Source organism: Salmo trutta, chromosome 2 (genome assembly GCF_901001165.1).
Source record: "Salmo trutta chromosome 2, fSalTru1.1, whole genome shotgun sequence".
Classification (NCBI taxonomy): Eukaryota; Metazoa; Chordata; class Actinopteri; order Salmoniformes; family Salmonidae; genus Salmo; species Salmo trutta.
The window spans coordinates 81,730-97,850 of record NC_042958.1 but is presented as its reverse complement, the minus strand read 5'-3'; the positions used below and the strand labels follow the sequence as shown (position 1 = coordinate 97,850).

Below are 16,121 nucleotides of genomic sequence, written 5' to 3'. Positions count from 1 at the left end.
ACCCTCCCAGCAGTGACCCTCCCAGCAGTAACAGCAGTGACCCTCCCAGCAGTAACCCTCCCAGCAGTAACAACAGTGACCCTCCCAGCAGTGACCCTCCCAGCAGTGACCCTCCCTTTTGTAGAAAACCACAGCCCTACAACCCACTTTAGTGTAGAAAACTACAACCCACTTTATTGTAGGAAACTACAGCCCACTTTAGTGTAGGAAACTACAGCCCACTTTAGTGTAGGAAACTACAGCCCACTTTATTGTAGAAAACTACAGCCCACTTTATTGTAGAAAACTACAGCGCACTTTATTGTAGGAAACTACAGCCCACTTTAGTGTAGGAAACTACAGCCCTACAGCCCACTTTAGTGTAGAAAACTACAGCCCACTTTATTGTAGAAAACTAAAGCCCACTTTAGTGTAGGAAACTACAGCCCACTTTAGTGTAGAAAACTACAGCCCACTTTAGTGTAGGAAACTACAGCCCTACAGCCCACTTTAGTGTAGGAAACTACAGCCCTACAGTCCATTTTTTTGTAGAAAACTACAGCCCACATTAGTGTAGAAAACTACAGCCCTACAGCCCACTTTAGTGTAGGAAACTACAGCCCTACAGCCCATTTTATTGTAGAAAACTACAGCCCACTTTAGTGTAGAAAAATACTCTAGTGTACAACTAACAGCAACTAACTTGCCTAACTAACAGACAACATGGCTGGATTCCCATAATCCTCTTCTCTCTACAACACACATTCTAGAACACTCCCTAAACCAGAAAAAAAAAACTAGGAATCACTGAGTGGAAAAATAGGAAGGGAAAGAAACTCAGCGAGAGAAGAAACAACTCAACGTGTCCCTCTTCAAGGCATCTTAAACTAAGTCATTACCAAGTCATATCCAAACAGAAAAGCAGAGGATCTCTATCAGACCAGAAATGTCAACTCACGAAAGAAGTGCTTGAAGAGGTTAGCCATGTCCATGTTGGGCGCTCCCTCTCTTTCTCTCTCTCTCTCTACTCTTCCCACTACAGCTGCAGAATTATTCCATGTGAACACCCAGAGAGAGGAGGGCAGGCAGCCCACTCCCTGGACATGTGACCTGACTCAACCAATAGGGAGGCAGGGATAGAGGCCTCAGCTAACTTCCCACTGAGCACAGCCCAGTCAATGTGTCTCAGAGGGAGCAAGAGGGGAAGAAAGGAACAGGCCGAGCTAAGCCTCCCTCTGGGGGAGAGAGAGACGCGAAGGAGAGAGAGAGGAACAGGCCGAGCTAAGCCTCCCTCTGGGGGAGAGAGAGACACAAAGGAGAGAGAGAGGTACGGGGGAGAGAGAGAGACGAAGGAGATAGAGAGGAACAGGGGAGAGAGAGAGGTACGGGGGAGAGAGCGAGGTACGGGGGAGAGAGCGAGGTACGGGGGAGAGAGCGAGGCGAAGGAGATAGAGAGAGAGGTACGGGGGAGAGAGCGAGGTACGGGGAGAGAGAGAGGTACGGGGGAGAGAGCGAGGTACGGGGAGAGAGAGCGAGGTACGGGGGAGAGAGCGAGGCGAAGGAGATAGAGAGAGAGGTACGGGGGAGAGAGCGAGGTACGGGGAGAGAGAGAGGTACGGGGGAGAGAGCGAGGTACGGGGAGAGAGAGAGGTACGGGGGAGAGAGCGAGGTACGGGGGAGAGAGCGAGGCGAAGGAGATAGAAAGAGAGGTACGGGGGAGAGAGCGAGGTACGGGGAGAGAGAGAGGTACGGGGGAGAGAGAGAGGCGAAGGAGAGAGAGAGAGAGGTACGGGGGAGAGAGAGAGGTACGGGGGAGAGAGCGAGGTACGGGGGAGAGAGGTACGGGGGAGAGAGCGAGGCGAAGGAGATAGAGAGAGAGGTACGGGGAGAGAGAGAGGTACGGGGGAGAGAGCGAGGCGAAGGAGATAGAGAGAGGCGAAGGAGAGAGAGAGAGAGGTACGGGGAGAGAGGTACGGGGGAGAGAGCGAGGCGAAGGAGATAGAGGCGAAGGAGAGAGAGAGAGAGGTACGGGGAGAGAGAGAGGTGAAAGAGAGAGACACCGAGAGAGACACAGAGAGAGACAGAGAGAGAGAGACACAGAGAGAGAGAGGCGAAGGAGAGAGAGAGGAACGGGAGAGAGAGAGAGACAGAGACAGAGAGAGGAACGGGAGAGAGAGAGAGAGAGAGAGAGAGAGACAGAGAGAGAGAGACAGAGAGACAGAGAGAGAGAGAGACAGAGAGACAGAGAGAGAGAGAGAGAGAGACAGAGAGAGGACAGAGAGACAGAGAGAGAGAAGAGAGAGAGAGAGACAGAGAGAGGAGAGAGACAGGAGAGACAGAGAGAGAGAGAGAGAGACAGAGAGACAGAGAGACAGAGAGACAGAGAGAGAGAGAGAGGAGAGAGAGACAGAGAGAAGAGGACAGAGAGAGAGAGAGAGAGACAGAGAGACAGAGAGAGAGAGACAGAGAGACAGAGAGACAGAGAGAGAGAGACAGAGAGAAAGAGAGAGAAAGAGAGAGAGAGAGAAACAAATATGGGAAAGAGAGAGATTCCAGAGTTCCAAATTGAGCAGCTGCTGAAAAAATGAGCTCCTATAAATATTGAAATTATCATGGTTTAGGAACATTGGAAAAAACTAAAAGACTGAATGGGAGACTAAACAAGCAACAAATGAAAACAGGCTTGTGGAAAAATCTATATTTTTATAAAATTGTGCAGTTAGCTTAGCTAGCTGGGTTGCTAAGCAGTTGCTAGAGACTCTCCTAAAAAAGCTATCTAGCTAACTAAAAAAAAACAGCTAGTTAACAAAATAATAGAAAGACAAAAGAAGGACAGAAGACAAAGTACATGAAAGAAGAACAGACCTTTAAAAAGACACTAGAGACAATAATACGTGAAACAACACTGTTTTGGAAAGGTAGGCTTCTATTGTAGCATTGTAGCTAACATCACCAGCGTTGCTATGGAAATGGTTTACCCACCAGACATCCAGACGGAGAAAGATAAGAAACCTTTCTAAGGTTTGAAGACGGAACAGAACCATGAACGCCTGTTTGCAGATCTTACCAGTTACAAAACAAGAACAAATGTAATATTTAATAACAAACGAGGGCACGTATGAAGAAGGGTAATTTGCAACCATTTCCCTTTCTCAAAAAAGAGAGGCATCAACCAAGGCTGTCAGGTCAGCATTTTTGAAGAAGCTGACCAGAGGTGTCAAGCTGTCAACTTCTACAATAATGGAACTGTACTGATACAAGGCAATGATTCAAGCCTTATGGCTTTTGAGAATGTGTTTGCTACCCTCAAAGTAGAAGCTGAACTCATCTCAGAAGCTGAGGAAAAAGTAGAGGGAGATGACGAAGAAAAGCAGGCCCCAACAGCCTCTGTGACCCAGCAAGAAGCCCTCTACCTACCTCACCTGCAGCAGACAGAGCCAAGAACATGCCTAAAACACCAAGAACACCTGCTATGCAACGTTTCCACAACACCCTCTCTCTAGTTGAAGCAGAGGTCATAGAACTCAGAGACAACAAGCTTCAAGAGGAGGACACTGTCCAGAAACTAAAAGAAGAGATGAAACAGTTCAGGGAGGAGAGCAGAGCATCTATTGCTAAATTAGAAAGCAGAACGGACAAACTGAGTCAGACAACAGATGACCTCAGAGATCATCAGAGCACAATGAGAGAGGAGCCTGAGCAGAGAGAGAGGTACATGGACCCCCTCAACCAGCAGCTAGTCATTATGTCCTCTGCATCTAGAGAACATATCCACCAGCTTGGTACAACACAGGCAGAACCAGTCTGCTCCAGCCCAGGTCAACCTACCAGCCTCCCAGTCTGCTCCAGTCCAGGTCAGCCTACCAGCCTCCCAGTCTGCTCCAGCCCAGGTCAACCTACCAGCCTCCCAGTCTGCTCCAGCCCAGGTCAGCCTCCCAGGCTCCCAGTCTGCTCCAGCCCAGGTCAACCAACCAGCCTCCCAGTCTGCTCCAGCCCAGGTCAACCTACCAGCCTCCCAGTCTGCTCCAGCCCAGGTCAACCTACCAGCCTCCCAGTCTGCTCCAAGCCCAGGTCAGCCTCCCAGTCTGCTAAAGCCCAGGTCAACCTACCAGCCTCCCAGTCTGCTCCAGCCTCCCAGTCTGCTCCAGCCCAGGTCAACCTACCAGCCTCCCAGTCTGCTCCAGCCCAGGTCAGCCAACCAGCCTCCAGGTCTGCTCCAGCCCAGGTCAACCTACCAGCCTCCCAGTCTGCTCCAGCCCAGGTCAACCTACCAGCCTCCCAGTCTGCTCCAGCCTCCCAGTCTGCTCCAGCCCAGGTCAACCTACCAGCCTCCCAGTCTGCTCCAGCCCAGGTCAACCTACCAGCCTCCCAGTCTGCTCCAGCCCAGGTCAACCTACCAGCCTCCCAGTCTGCTCCAGCCTCCCAGTCTGCTCCAGCCTCCCAGTCTGCTCCAGCCCAGGTCAACCTACCAGCCTCCCAGTCTGCTCCAGCCCAGGTCAGCCTCCCAGCCTCCCAGTCTGCTCCAGCCCAGGTCAGCCTCCCAGCCTCCCAGTCTGCTCCAGCCCAGGTCAACCTACCAGCCTCCCAGTCTGCTCCAGCCCAGGTCAGCCTACCAGCCTCCCAGTCTGCTCCAGCCCAGGTCAACCTACCAGCCTCCCAGTCTGCTCCAGCCCAGGTCAACCTGGGTAATGATGATGGTAGTGATGACAGTTTAGTGGTGGTATTTTTTTTACAAGGGTATGTTTGGCAGCATGAGTGAAGTACTCCTTGTTGCGAATTAGGAAGCCGTTTCTAGATTTAATTTAGGATTGGAGATGTTTGATGTGAGTCTGGAAGGAGAGTTTACAGTCTAACCAGACACCTAGGTATTTGTAGTCCACATATTCTAGGTCAGAACCGTCCAGAGTAGTGATGCTGGACAGGCGGGCAGGTGCAGGCAGCGATCGGTTGAAGAGCATGCATTTAGTTTTACTTGGTAGTTAACACAGTGTCCAAAAAAGGGCCAGAAGTATATAGAATGGTGTTGTCTGCGTAGAGGTGGATCAGAGAATCACCAGCAGCAAGAGCAACATCATTGATATATACATTGAAAAGAGTCGGCCCAAGAATTGAACCCTGTGGCACCCCCATAGAGACTGCCAGAGGTCCGGACAACAGGCCCTCCGATTTGACACACTGAACTCTATTAGAGAAGTAGTTGGTGAACCAGGCGAGGCAGTCATTTGAGAAACCAAGGCTGTTGAGTCTGCCGATAAGAATGTGGTGATTGACAGAGTCGAAAGCCTTGGCCAGGTCGATGAATACGGCTGCACGGTACTGTCTTTTATTGATGATGGTTATGATATCGTTTAGGACCTTAAGCGTGGCTGAGGTGCACTTATGACCAGCTTGGAAACCAGATTGCACAGCGGAGAAGGTACGGTGGGATTCAAAATGGGTGGTGATCTGTTTGTTAACTTGACTTTCGAAGATTTTAGAAAGGCAGGGCAGGATGGATATAGGTCTATAACAGTTTGGGTCTAGAGTGTCTCCCCCTTTGAAGAGGGGGATGACCGCGGCAGCTTTCCAATCTTTAGGGATCTCAGACGATACTAAAGAGAAGTTGAACAGGCTAGTGATAGGCTGTGATGTCACAAGGCAGGCCAAAACTCCATCCAATCAAAACACGCTGAAATTTCAGGCGATCTTTTCAAACAGCTCTTATACTAAAAGGGCATTATCGTCATTTTCACAATTTCACAGTATTATTCCAACCTCATAGTGTGGAAATATAGATAAAACACAGGAAATTATGTTTTTGACTGCACTGGGCCTTTAAACATATTCTTAAGTTCTATTCATCCTACATCTATTTCCCTTGGTATTTTTCATTTAGGCCGATTCTAAAGAAAGACATTTGGTCAACTTATGGCTGATGCAATGGCTGTCTAATATCCCCTATACTGTATTCCAAGCAGAAGTTTGAAAGACAGCTCTCACTCTAATCTCAAAGGCCAGTTCGTAAAAGGGGAGATTTGGGGCTTTTGTATTAGCAGAAGGATAGGATCTGACGAAGGAAAGGCCTGGCTGGGTGAGAGTCTGTAGATTCACACAGCATGTGTGTCTATGACTCAAGAGCCCTTTTCCTGTTGTTGTAACACACTTGATTACTCAGATAACAGGAAGATCCTCTATTCATCTGTGTTCTTAATAAAGTGTTACAAAGTTTCCCCATGTTAATCACAATCCAAACAAGTGCTTCTGTTCCTTCAGAATAGAGCAGTCAGACTTAACCTCCATCGAACTATTTGTTAGCTCATTATCAAACGGTCACAATCACAAAGTAAAAACCAAAGCTGTGCCAGTCAGTCAGTCTGCTACTACGGTAGCCTTCAGGTCCACAATGCTGAGAAGCTCAGACAAAAGTAGCTATAGCTAGCCTAACCGGCTGGTCCAACACAGAGGACCATCACTTCCTGTCCTGTGGTGGATATCAAAGCTGAGAGCTGGCAGAGAGAGAGACTGAGCTGAGAGCTGGCAGAGAGAGAGACTGAGCTGAGAGCTGGCAGAGAGAGAGACTGAGCTGAGAGAGACTGAGCTGAGAGAGAGACTGAGCTGAGAGAGAGACTGAGCTGAGAGAGACTGAGCTGAGAGAGACTGAGCTGAGAGAGACTGAGCTGAGAGAGAGAGAGAGAGAGAGAGAGAGAGAGAGAGAGAGAGAGAGAGAGAGAGAGAGAGAGAGAAAGAAAAAAGGAGAGAGAGAGGAGAGAGATACAGTGCATTTGGAAAGTATTCAGAACCCTTGACTTTTTCCACATTTTGCTACATTACAGCCTTATTCTAAAATGGATGAAATAAAAAGGTTCCCTCATCAATCTACACACAATACCCCATAATGACATCACAATACCCCATAATGACATCACAATACCCCATAATGACATCACAATACCCCATAATGACAAAGCAAAAACAGGTTTTTAGAAATGTTTGCAAATAAAAATCAAATTCAGACCCTTTGCTATGAGACTAGAAATTGAGCTCAGGTGCATCCTGTTTCCATTGATCATCCTTGAGATGTTTCTACAACTTGATTGGAGTCCACCTGTGGTAAATTCAATTGATTGGACATGATTTGGAAAGGCACATACCTGTCTATACAAGATCCCACAATTTACAGTGTTAAATTTACAATGTCAGAGCAAAAACTAAGCTATGAGGTTGAAGGAATTGTCGGTAGAGCTCCGAGACAGGATTGTGTCGAGGCACAGATCTGGGGAAGGGTACCAAAACATTTCTGCAGCGATGCCACCCCATCCAACCTGACAGAGCTTGAGAGGATCTGCAGGGAAGAATGTGAGTAACTCCACAACGATGAGCCAAGCTTGTAGCGTCAGAACGTAAGAAGACTCCAGGCTGTAATCACTGACAAAGGTGCTTCAACAAAGTACTGAGTAAAGGGTCTGAATACTTATGTTAATGCAATATTTCAGTGTTTTTTTTTTTTATATATATATACACATTTCAAAAAAATTCTAAAAACCTATTTTTGCTTTGTCATTATGGGCTATTGTGTACAGATTGATGAGAAAAAAAACAAAACAATTTCATCCATTTCAGAATAAGGCTGTAACGTATCAACATGTGGAACAATTCGAGGTCTGAATACTTTGCGAATGCACTGTATATATAGTGTAGGTAGATAATAAACCTAAGTGATACACAGCATCATGTGCCTTCAGGGTAGTGCTTGAAGTCTGCATATAAATGACAACACAAAGATAGACAGGAACGTAGCAGCTCTTTCCTGGCCTCTAAAGGAAAAACAAGCCTTACGCCCGTAATAAAACCTTTTCTCAACTTGAGCTTCTTTACCAGGTTCTCAACATCACTAGTGAAGTTCTGATCCAAACTCCCAGATATTTGTAGTTTCTAACTTATCAGATAAACAGCTTTCTAGTGAACAAATGGATGTTTTAAGCAAAGCAGTTTTCCTTTGTAACATATACAGTTACAAACCCTCTTTTCAAGTCAATATGAAAAATGACTGACGACTACAGAGACAGAATGAACATCCACATTTACAATGTCAACACAACGATAAAGGAGACAAGCAAACACTCTTCATGACTTAATCAAATGATCATTCATTACCAGATAAGGGAGGTGGGATTAGTAATTCCTAATAGTAACATGTATATTAAACATTTATTACATTTATATTTAAAAATGTATACAATAGATTACCTCCAACTATAAAATCGAAGTGAATAAAAGTCTTCGATAAAGGACTACAAAATAAATGGTTGACAGGACAGGAATTGAAATATCTTTGTCCCAAAACCTCCAGTTTCAATCCTTTTATGGTTTTAAGGTTCACAAATCAGACCCTCCATTCAGACCTGTCGTTTCAGGTATCGGCTCCATAACGGAAAAACGTTCTTATGTGGACTTTCACATTCATCCGTTAGTCAAACAGTCGCCGTGCTATTTCAAAAAACACCACTGATTTTCTAATCAAACTACAAAATATACCAAGTTATAAGTGACGGATGTGTTGATGTCTCATCTCTGTAAACATTCTGAATGATGGAGGTATGGTGGCCCTCAAGTTCATCCTCTCCAACCGGCGACATGCCAACAAACGATATCGTTGAGCTTAGTTCTCACTAAAAACTATTTTCTATTTGATAAATATGACTCTACCTCCAGACCCTTGGAACAATGATGGGAACCCCATTATCTCCTAACTACACAAATCTCCTCATGGAGAAATTCAAATTGGATTTCAATTATGAAAATAATCCTTACAAAGAATCATGTCTAATATTGGACCCACTATATAGGCAATTGCTTTGTAATCTGGACGGGATCCAAACTTCCTTAACTCTAGAGAGTAAAATCAATTTCCTTCACTATGGAAAAGAACATTAACTCTATACATTTCTTAGATGTACTTGTTACAAAAGAAGGGACAGTACTACAGTACTAAAGTACTACAGTTTTACTATCAGCTGTCAGTATAGTATTTTTATCACCCTGTCCCCATAAAAAGAGGTTTAACCAGTCAGCCAACTTCATAGACAGTGTCACATCTGTAACACATCGGAAAAATATTGAAAGACAATCAAATTCTCTCCATGAGCGTTTCTGATTCGAGAGCTGGTTGGACGAAACTACAAAACAAGTTAAAAGAACAGAAGCCAGTTACTTAATAAATCCCAACAAGAACAAACCGGTTTCTGTCAACTGTGTGACTGAGGTTAGGAGAGTTCCTGGCCTAGTGTGACTGAGGTTAGGAGAGTTCCTGACCTAGTGTGACTGAGGTTAAGACAGTTCCTGACCTAGTGTGACTGAGGTTAAGACAGTTTCTGACCTAGTGTGACTGAGGTTAAGGTTAAGACAGTTCCTGACCTAGTGTGACTAAGGTTAAGGTTAAGACAGTTCCTGACCTAGTGTGACTGAGGTTAAGACAGTTTCTGACCAAGTGTGACTGAGGTTAAGACAGTTCCTGACCTAGTGTAACTGAGGTTAAGGTTAAGACAGTTTCTGACCTAGTGTGACTGAGGTTAAGACAGTTCCTGACCTAGTGTGACTGAGGTTGAGACAGTTTCTGACCTAGTGTGACTGAGGTTAAGACAGTTCCTGACCTAGTGTGACTGAGGTTAAGACAGTTCCTGACCTAGTATGACTGAGGTTAAGACAGTTCCTGACCTAGTGTGACTAAGGTTAAGGTTAAGACAGTTCCTGACCTAGTGTGACTGAGGTTAAGACAGTTTCTGACCTAGTGTGACTGAGGTTAAGACAGTTCCTGACCTAGTGTAACTGAGGTTAAGGTTAAGACAGTTCCTGACCTAGTGTGACTAAGGTTAAGGTTAAGACAGTTCCTGACCTAGTGTGACTGAGGTTAAGACAGTTCCTGACCTAGTGTGACTGAGGTTAAGGTTAAGACAGTTCCTGACCTAGTGTAACTGAGGTTAAGGTTAAGACAGTTCCTGACCTAGTGTGACTGAGGTTAAGACAGTTCCTGACCTAGTGTGACTGAGGTTAAGACAGTTCCTGACCTAGTGTGACTGAGGTTAAGACAGTTTCTGACCTAGTGTGACTGAGGTTAAGACAGTTCCTGACCTAGTATGACTGAGGTTAAGACAGTTCCTGACCTAGTGTGACTGTTAAGACAGTTTCTGACCTAGTGTGACTGAGGTTAAGACAGTTCCTGACCTAGTGTGACTGAGGTTAAAGTTTCTGACCTAGTGTGACTGAGGTTAAAGTTTCTGACCTAGTGTGACTGAGGTTAAGGTTAAGACAGTTCCTGACCTAGTGTGACTGAGGTTAAGACAGTTCCTGACCTAGTGTGACTGAGGTTAAAGTTTCTGACCTAGTGTGACTGAGGTTAAGACAGTTTCTGACCTAGTGTGACTGAGGTTAAGACAGTTCCTGACCTAGTGTGACTGAGGTTAAGACAGTTCCTGACCTAGTATGACTGAGGTTAAGACAGTTCCTGACCTAGTGTGACTAAGGTTAAGGTTAAGACAGTTCCTGACCTAGTGTGACTGAGGTTAAGACAGTTTCTGACCTAGTGTGACTGAGGTTAAGACAGTTCCTGACCTAGTGTAACTGAGGTTAAGGTTAAGACAGTTCCTGACCTAGTGTGACTAAGGTTAAGGTTAAGACAGTTCCTGACCTAGTGTGACTGAGGTTAAGACAGTTCCTGACCTAGTGTGACTGAGGTTAAGGTTAAGACAGTTCCTGACCTAGTGTAACTGAGGTTAAGGTTAAGACAGTTCCTGACCTAGTGTGACTGAGGTTAAGACAGTTCCTGACCTAGTGTGACTGAGGTTAAGACAGTTTCTGACCTAGTGTGACTGAGGTTAAGACAGTTCCTGACCTAGTATGACTGAGGTTAAGACAGTTCCTGACCTAGTGTGACTGAGGTTAAGACAGTTCCTGACCTAGTGTGACTGAGGTTAAGACAGTTTCTGACCTAGTGTGACTGAGGTTAAGACAGTTCCTGACCTAGTATGACTGAGGTTAAGACAGTTCCTGACCTAGTGTGACTGAGGTTAAAGTTTCTGACCTAGTGTGACTGAGGTTAAAGTTTCTGACCTAGTGTGACTGAGGTTAAAGTTTCTGACCTAGTGTGACTGAGGTTAAGACAGTTCCTGACCTAGTGTGACTGAGGTTAAGACAGTTCCTGACCTAGTGTGACTGAGGTTAAGACAGTTCCTGACCTAGTGTGACTGAGGTTAAGACAGTTCCTGACCTAGTGTGACTGAGGTTAAGACAGTTCCTGACCTAGTGTGACTGAGGTTAAGACAGTTCCTGACCTAGTGTGACTGAGGTTAAGACAGTTCCTGACCTAGTGTGACTGAGGTTAAGACAGTTCCTGACCTAGTGTGACTGAGGTTAAGACAGTTCCTGACCTAGTGTGACTGAGGTTAAAGTTTCTGACCTAGTGTGACTGAGGTTAAGACAGTTTCTGACCTAGTGTGACTGAGGTTAAGACAGTTTCTGACCTAGTGTGACTGAGGTTAAGACAGTTTCTGACCTAGTGTGACTGAGGTTAAAGTTTCTGACCTAGTGTGACTGAGGTTAAAGTTTCTGACCTAGTGTGACTGAGGTTAAGACAGTTCCTGACCTAGTGTGACTGAGGTTAAGACAGTTCCTGACCTAGTGTGACTGAGGTTAAGACAGTTTCTGACCTAGTGTGACTGAGGTTAAGGTTAAGACAGTTTCTGACCTAGTGTGACTGAGGTTAAGGTTAAGACAGTTTCTGACCTAGTGTGACTGAGGTTAAGGTTAGGGCAGTTCCTGACCTAGTGTGACTGAGGTTAAGGTTAGGGCAGTACCTGACCTAGTGTGACTGAGGTTAAGGTTAGGGCAGTTCCTGACCTAGTGTGACTGAGGTTAAGGTTAGGGCAGTTCCTGACCTAGTGTGTCTTTGAGGTTCTTGACGATGGATGCCTTCCTGGCACTGTTCTTCCTCTCGACGTAGTTGGAGGGTACGAAGCCGGTCTTGTTGGTGGCGTTACGGACCCTCCACCAGGACTTACTGTCGTCCAGCAGCCACAGCCGCTCGTTCTTCTTAATGTCCAACTCCTGGTCCTGCTGAGCCAGGTAGTCAAATTTGGCGATGACAATCACCTCTTCTGTCATCTTGGACCTGGGGACCTGGGGAGAGAGAGAAGATATACGGTTTAGTTCTGTCATCTTGGACCTCTGGACCTTTAGTTCTGTCATCTTGGACCTCTGGACCTGAGAGAGAGAGAAGATATACGGTTTAGTTCTGTCATCTTGGACCTCTGGACCTGAGAGAGAGAGAAGATATACGGTTTAGTTCAGTCATCTTGGTCCTGAGGACCTGAGAGATAGAGAGAAGATATACGGTTTAGTTTCTGTCATCTTGGACTTGGGGAACCCGAGATGAGGTACATGTCAGGCTAATTTAAACTCCAACCAGCAACAACACACACCCCAATCACCTCGTCTGTCACCGTTTTCACACATTTTGTTACGTTACAGCCTTATTCTAAAATGTATTCAATTGTTTTTTTCCCCTCATCAATCTAGACACAATACCCCATAATGACAAAACAAAAACAGGTTTTAGAACATTTTGCAAATGTATAAACAATAAACTGAAATATCACATTTACATAAGTATTCAGCCCCTTTACTCAGTACTTTGTTGAAGCACCTTTGGCAGCGATTACAGCCTCGAGTCTTCTTGGGTATGACGCTACAAGCTTGACAAACCTGTGTCATGCCTCTCCTGTGAGGATCCAAAGATGAGGACAGTGGATCAGCGTCTACAGACGGGGGGGGTTTTATGACACCTCACATCGATCGAAAATTGTAATGCAGCAGACAACTCCTTTCTGGTGTCTAGTATGGGTGGATGGAATGTCTCTGTGTTACAGAAGAGTTCGCCGCCCAAAACTTCAACATCAAACAATGAACACTGGGACAATATATTTATTTCAACATCCAAGAGATGGAATACTGAAATTGAACGTATATTTTGTGATGTCAATAAAATTGAAAACATTGCAACTTGAAGAGCTTTTACACGGTGTATATCAGGTTTACATCCTTAACTGTAACGGATTTTCTTAGAGAAGTGGAGGAGTCAGGCGCAGGACACAGGGATGAAGGTAAACAAAACGTGTTTACTAAAATTTATAAATCCATCTTCTCATAAAAATACATAGTTAGGAGAAACACCTCCAACTACACAAAACAGACAAACAATCACCGACAAGACAAACAGGAAATGCAGAGGTTTAAATAATGAACATAATTAGGGAAACTCAAAACAGGTGTACACAATAAAGACAAAACCAAACGAACAGTGAAACATCGATCGGTGGCAACTAGTAAGCCGGTGACGTCGACCGCCGAACGCCGCCCGAACAAGGACAGGGGTCGACTTCGGCGGGAGTCGTGACATTAACGTTGTGTAGAAAATATCAAGGATAAAGACAATGTTTTTGTGACGATACGATTTTGACTTCAGTTCTCAAATGGGATCATAGTAATTATGATAACTTGCCTCGTAACTAGCCACGCCCCAGGGAGCCCAGAGATCACGTCAGCATGACAAAAAATCACCACATTTTTTACCCGAGGGTATAAAAGATTGAGTTAATAAGAATTAACACAGGAGGCTAAACGGACCACGAGCTGCAGCTAGGTGTACATTAGTCACGACCGTGGAACGCAAAACGAGGTTGAAGAAGACAAAGGAACCTCTAACAATCACCGGTTGAGTAGCTGTCCTAAGTACTGTATCTAAGGAAGTTAATTTCAGTAGGACCATCTGGTTATTCTCTCCAAATCATCGTCAGCTACACTGCTCTCATCACAACTCTGGGGATCATCAACACGGCTGATTAGCCGTCCTCAGGAGACCACTCTGGGGATCATCAACACGGCTGATTAGCCGTCCTCAGGAGACCACTCTGGGATCATCAACATGGCTGATTAGCCGTCCTCAGGAGACCACTCTGGGGATCATCAACACGGCTGATTAGCCGTCCTCAGGAGACCACTCTGGGATCATCAACACGGCTGATTAGCCGTCCTCAGGAGACCACTCTGGGATCATCAACACGGCTGATTAGCCGTCCTCAGGAGACCACTCTGGGGATCATCACCACGGCTGATTAGCCGTCCTCAGGAGACCACTCTGGGATCATCAACACGGCTGATTAGCCGTCCTCAGGAGACCACTCTGGGGATCATCAACACGGCTGATTAGCCGTCCTCAGGAGACCACTCTGGGATCATCAACACGGCTGATTAGCCGTCCTCAGGAGACCACTCTGGGGATCATCGACACGGCTGATTAGCCGTCCTCAGGAGACCACTCTGGGGATCATCAACACGGCTGATTAGCCGTCCTCAGGAGACCACTCTGGGGATCATCAACACGGCTGATTAGCCGTCCTCAGGAGACCACTCTTCCAGAACGAGTGCAAGAAAACAGACAACTAAGAAGATGCATGGACATTGTGAGCTCTTGCGGACAACCAGAGACTTGCACCTGAGAACGAAGGAGAAGGCCATCTGAAGGAGAAGGCCCAATCGAACCCTTCTCACAAAGCGGAACCCTTTCCACGAAGGCCTGGGCCCAACAGAGATACCAGACGAAGACCTTCAACACGTAAATACATGCATTACTTCTTACCCAAAGAGCGGCAGTTCGGGGTATTAGGGTTATTGCGAGTGTAGCTCCCAAATGTATCCAAGTGTTGTTTCTCTCTCCATCTTGTGTAACAACTGTCATATTGTGTAATTCCACTCGGGACCTGTTGTCACAGAGTTATGTTTCTAATCAATAACCTATACGTTTGTGTGTGTGTATCCTGCGTTATCATTTAGTTAGTTAGTGAATAAATAATCAAATCAATTTGTGTGGTAAGGAACTATTAGTAAGACTCGGGTTTGTGCAGATTCATGAAGTCTGCGACGTTCAGAATGAGACTGATATGAGGAAATGGCGAATTATCAAATCGAATTTTATTTGTCACATGCGCCGAATACAACAGGTGTAGACCTTACAGTGAAATGTTTACTTACGAGACTCTAACCAACAATGCAGTTTAACAAAATATGGATAAGAATAAGACATAAAAGTAACAAGTAATTAAAGAGCAGCAGTAAAATAACAACAGTGAGACTATATACGGGGGGGGGGGGGGGGGGGGGTACCGGTACAGAGTCAATTTGCGGTGTAGGTACAGTTATTAAAGTGACTATGCATAGATGAAAACAACGGAGAGTAGCGGCGGTGTAAAAGAGGGGAGATGAAAATGATGATAACAGGTGTTCAGCAGTCTTATGGCTTGGGGGGGGCAGAAGCTGTGTAGAAGCCTCTTGGACCTAGACTTGGCGCTCCGGTACCGCTTGGAGTGTTGGACAATTTTTAGGACATTCTTCTGACACCGCCTGGTATAGAGGTCCTGGATGGCAGGAAGCTTGGCCCCAGTGATTTACTGGGCCGTTCACACCAGCCTCTGTAGTGCCTTGTGGTCGGAAGCTGAGCAGTTTCCATACCAAATCAGGATGCTCTCGATGGTGCAGCTGTAGAACCTTTTGAGGATCTGAGGACCCATGCCAAATCTTTTCAGTCTCCTGAGGGGGAATAGGTTTTGTTGTGCCCGCTTCACGACTGTCTTTGTGTGTTTGGACCATATTAGTTTGTTGGTAATGTGGACACCAATGAACTTGAAGCTCTCAACCTGCTCCACTACAGCCCTGTCGATGAGAATGGGGGTGTGCTCGGTCCTCCTTTTCCTGTAGTCCACAATCATCTCCTTTGTCTTGATCACGTTGAGGGAGAGGTTGTTGTCCTGGCACCACACAGTCAGGTCTCTGACCTCCTCCCTATAGGCTGTCTCGTCGTTGTTGGTGATCAGATTCGATCTTAGTCCTGTATTGACGCTTTGCCTGTTTGATGGTTCGTTGGAGGGCATAGCAGGATTTCTTATAAGCTTCCTGGTTAGAGTCCCGCTCCTTGGTAAGCGACAGCTCTACCCTTTAGCTCAGTGCGAATGTTGCCTGTAATCCATGGCTTCTGGTTGGGGTATGTACGTACAGTTACTGTGGGGACGACATCATTGATGCACTTAATGATGAAGCCAATGACTGATGTGGTGTAC

The 16,121-nt window shown here is 45.8% G+C and overlaps 1 protein-coding gene across 3 annotated transcripts in view; it reads right to left on the bottom strand.

The window, feature by feature from the left end:
* Positions 1 to 16,121, bottom strand: part of LOC115148925 (cytoplasmic protein NCK1-like) — a 106,024-nt gene that overhangs the window by 31,530 nt on the left and 58,373 nt on the right. For 2 of the 3 annotated variants that reach the window (XM_029691250.1, XM_029691259.1), the window contains exon 3: positions 11,889 to 12,129. In XM_029691250.1, the coding sequence (XP_029547110.1) occupies positions 11,889 to 12,114 (226 nt within the window). In that variant the 5' untranslated portion in view covers positions 12,115 to 12,129. Of the gene's footprint in view, positions 1 to 937; positions 1,046 to 11,888; positions 12,130 to 16,121 lie in introns of those variants that run through there. The other variant, XM_029691267.1, reaches the window with a different exon arrangement.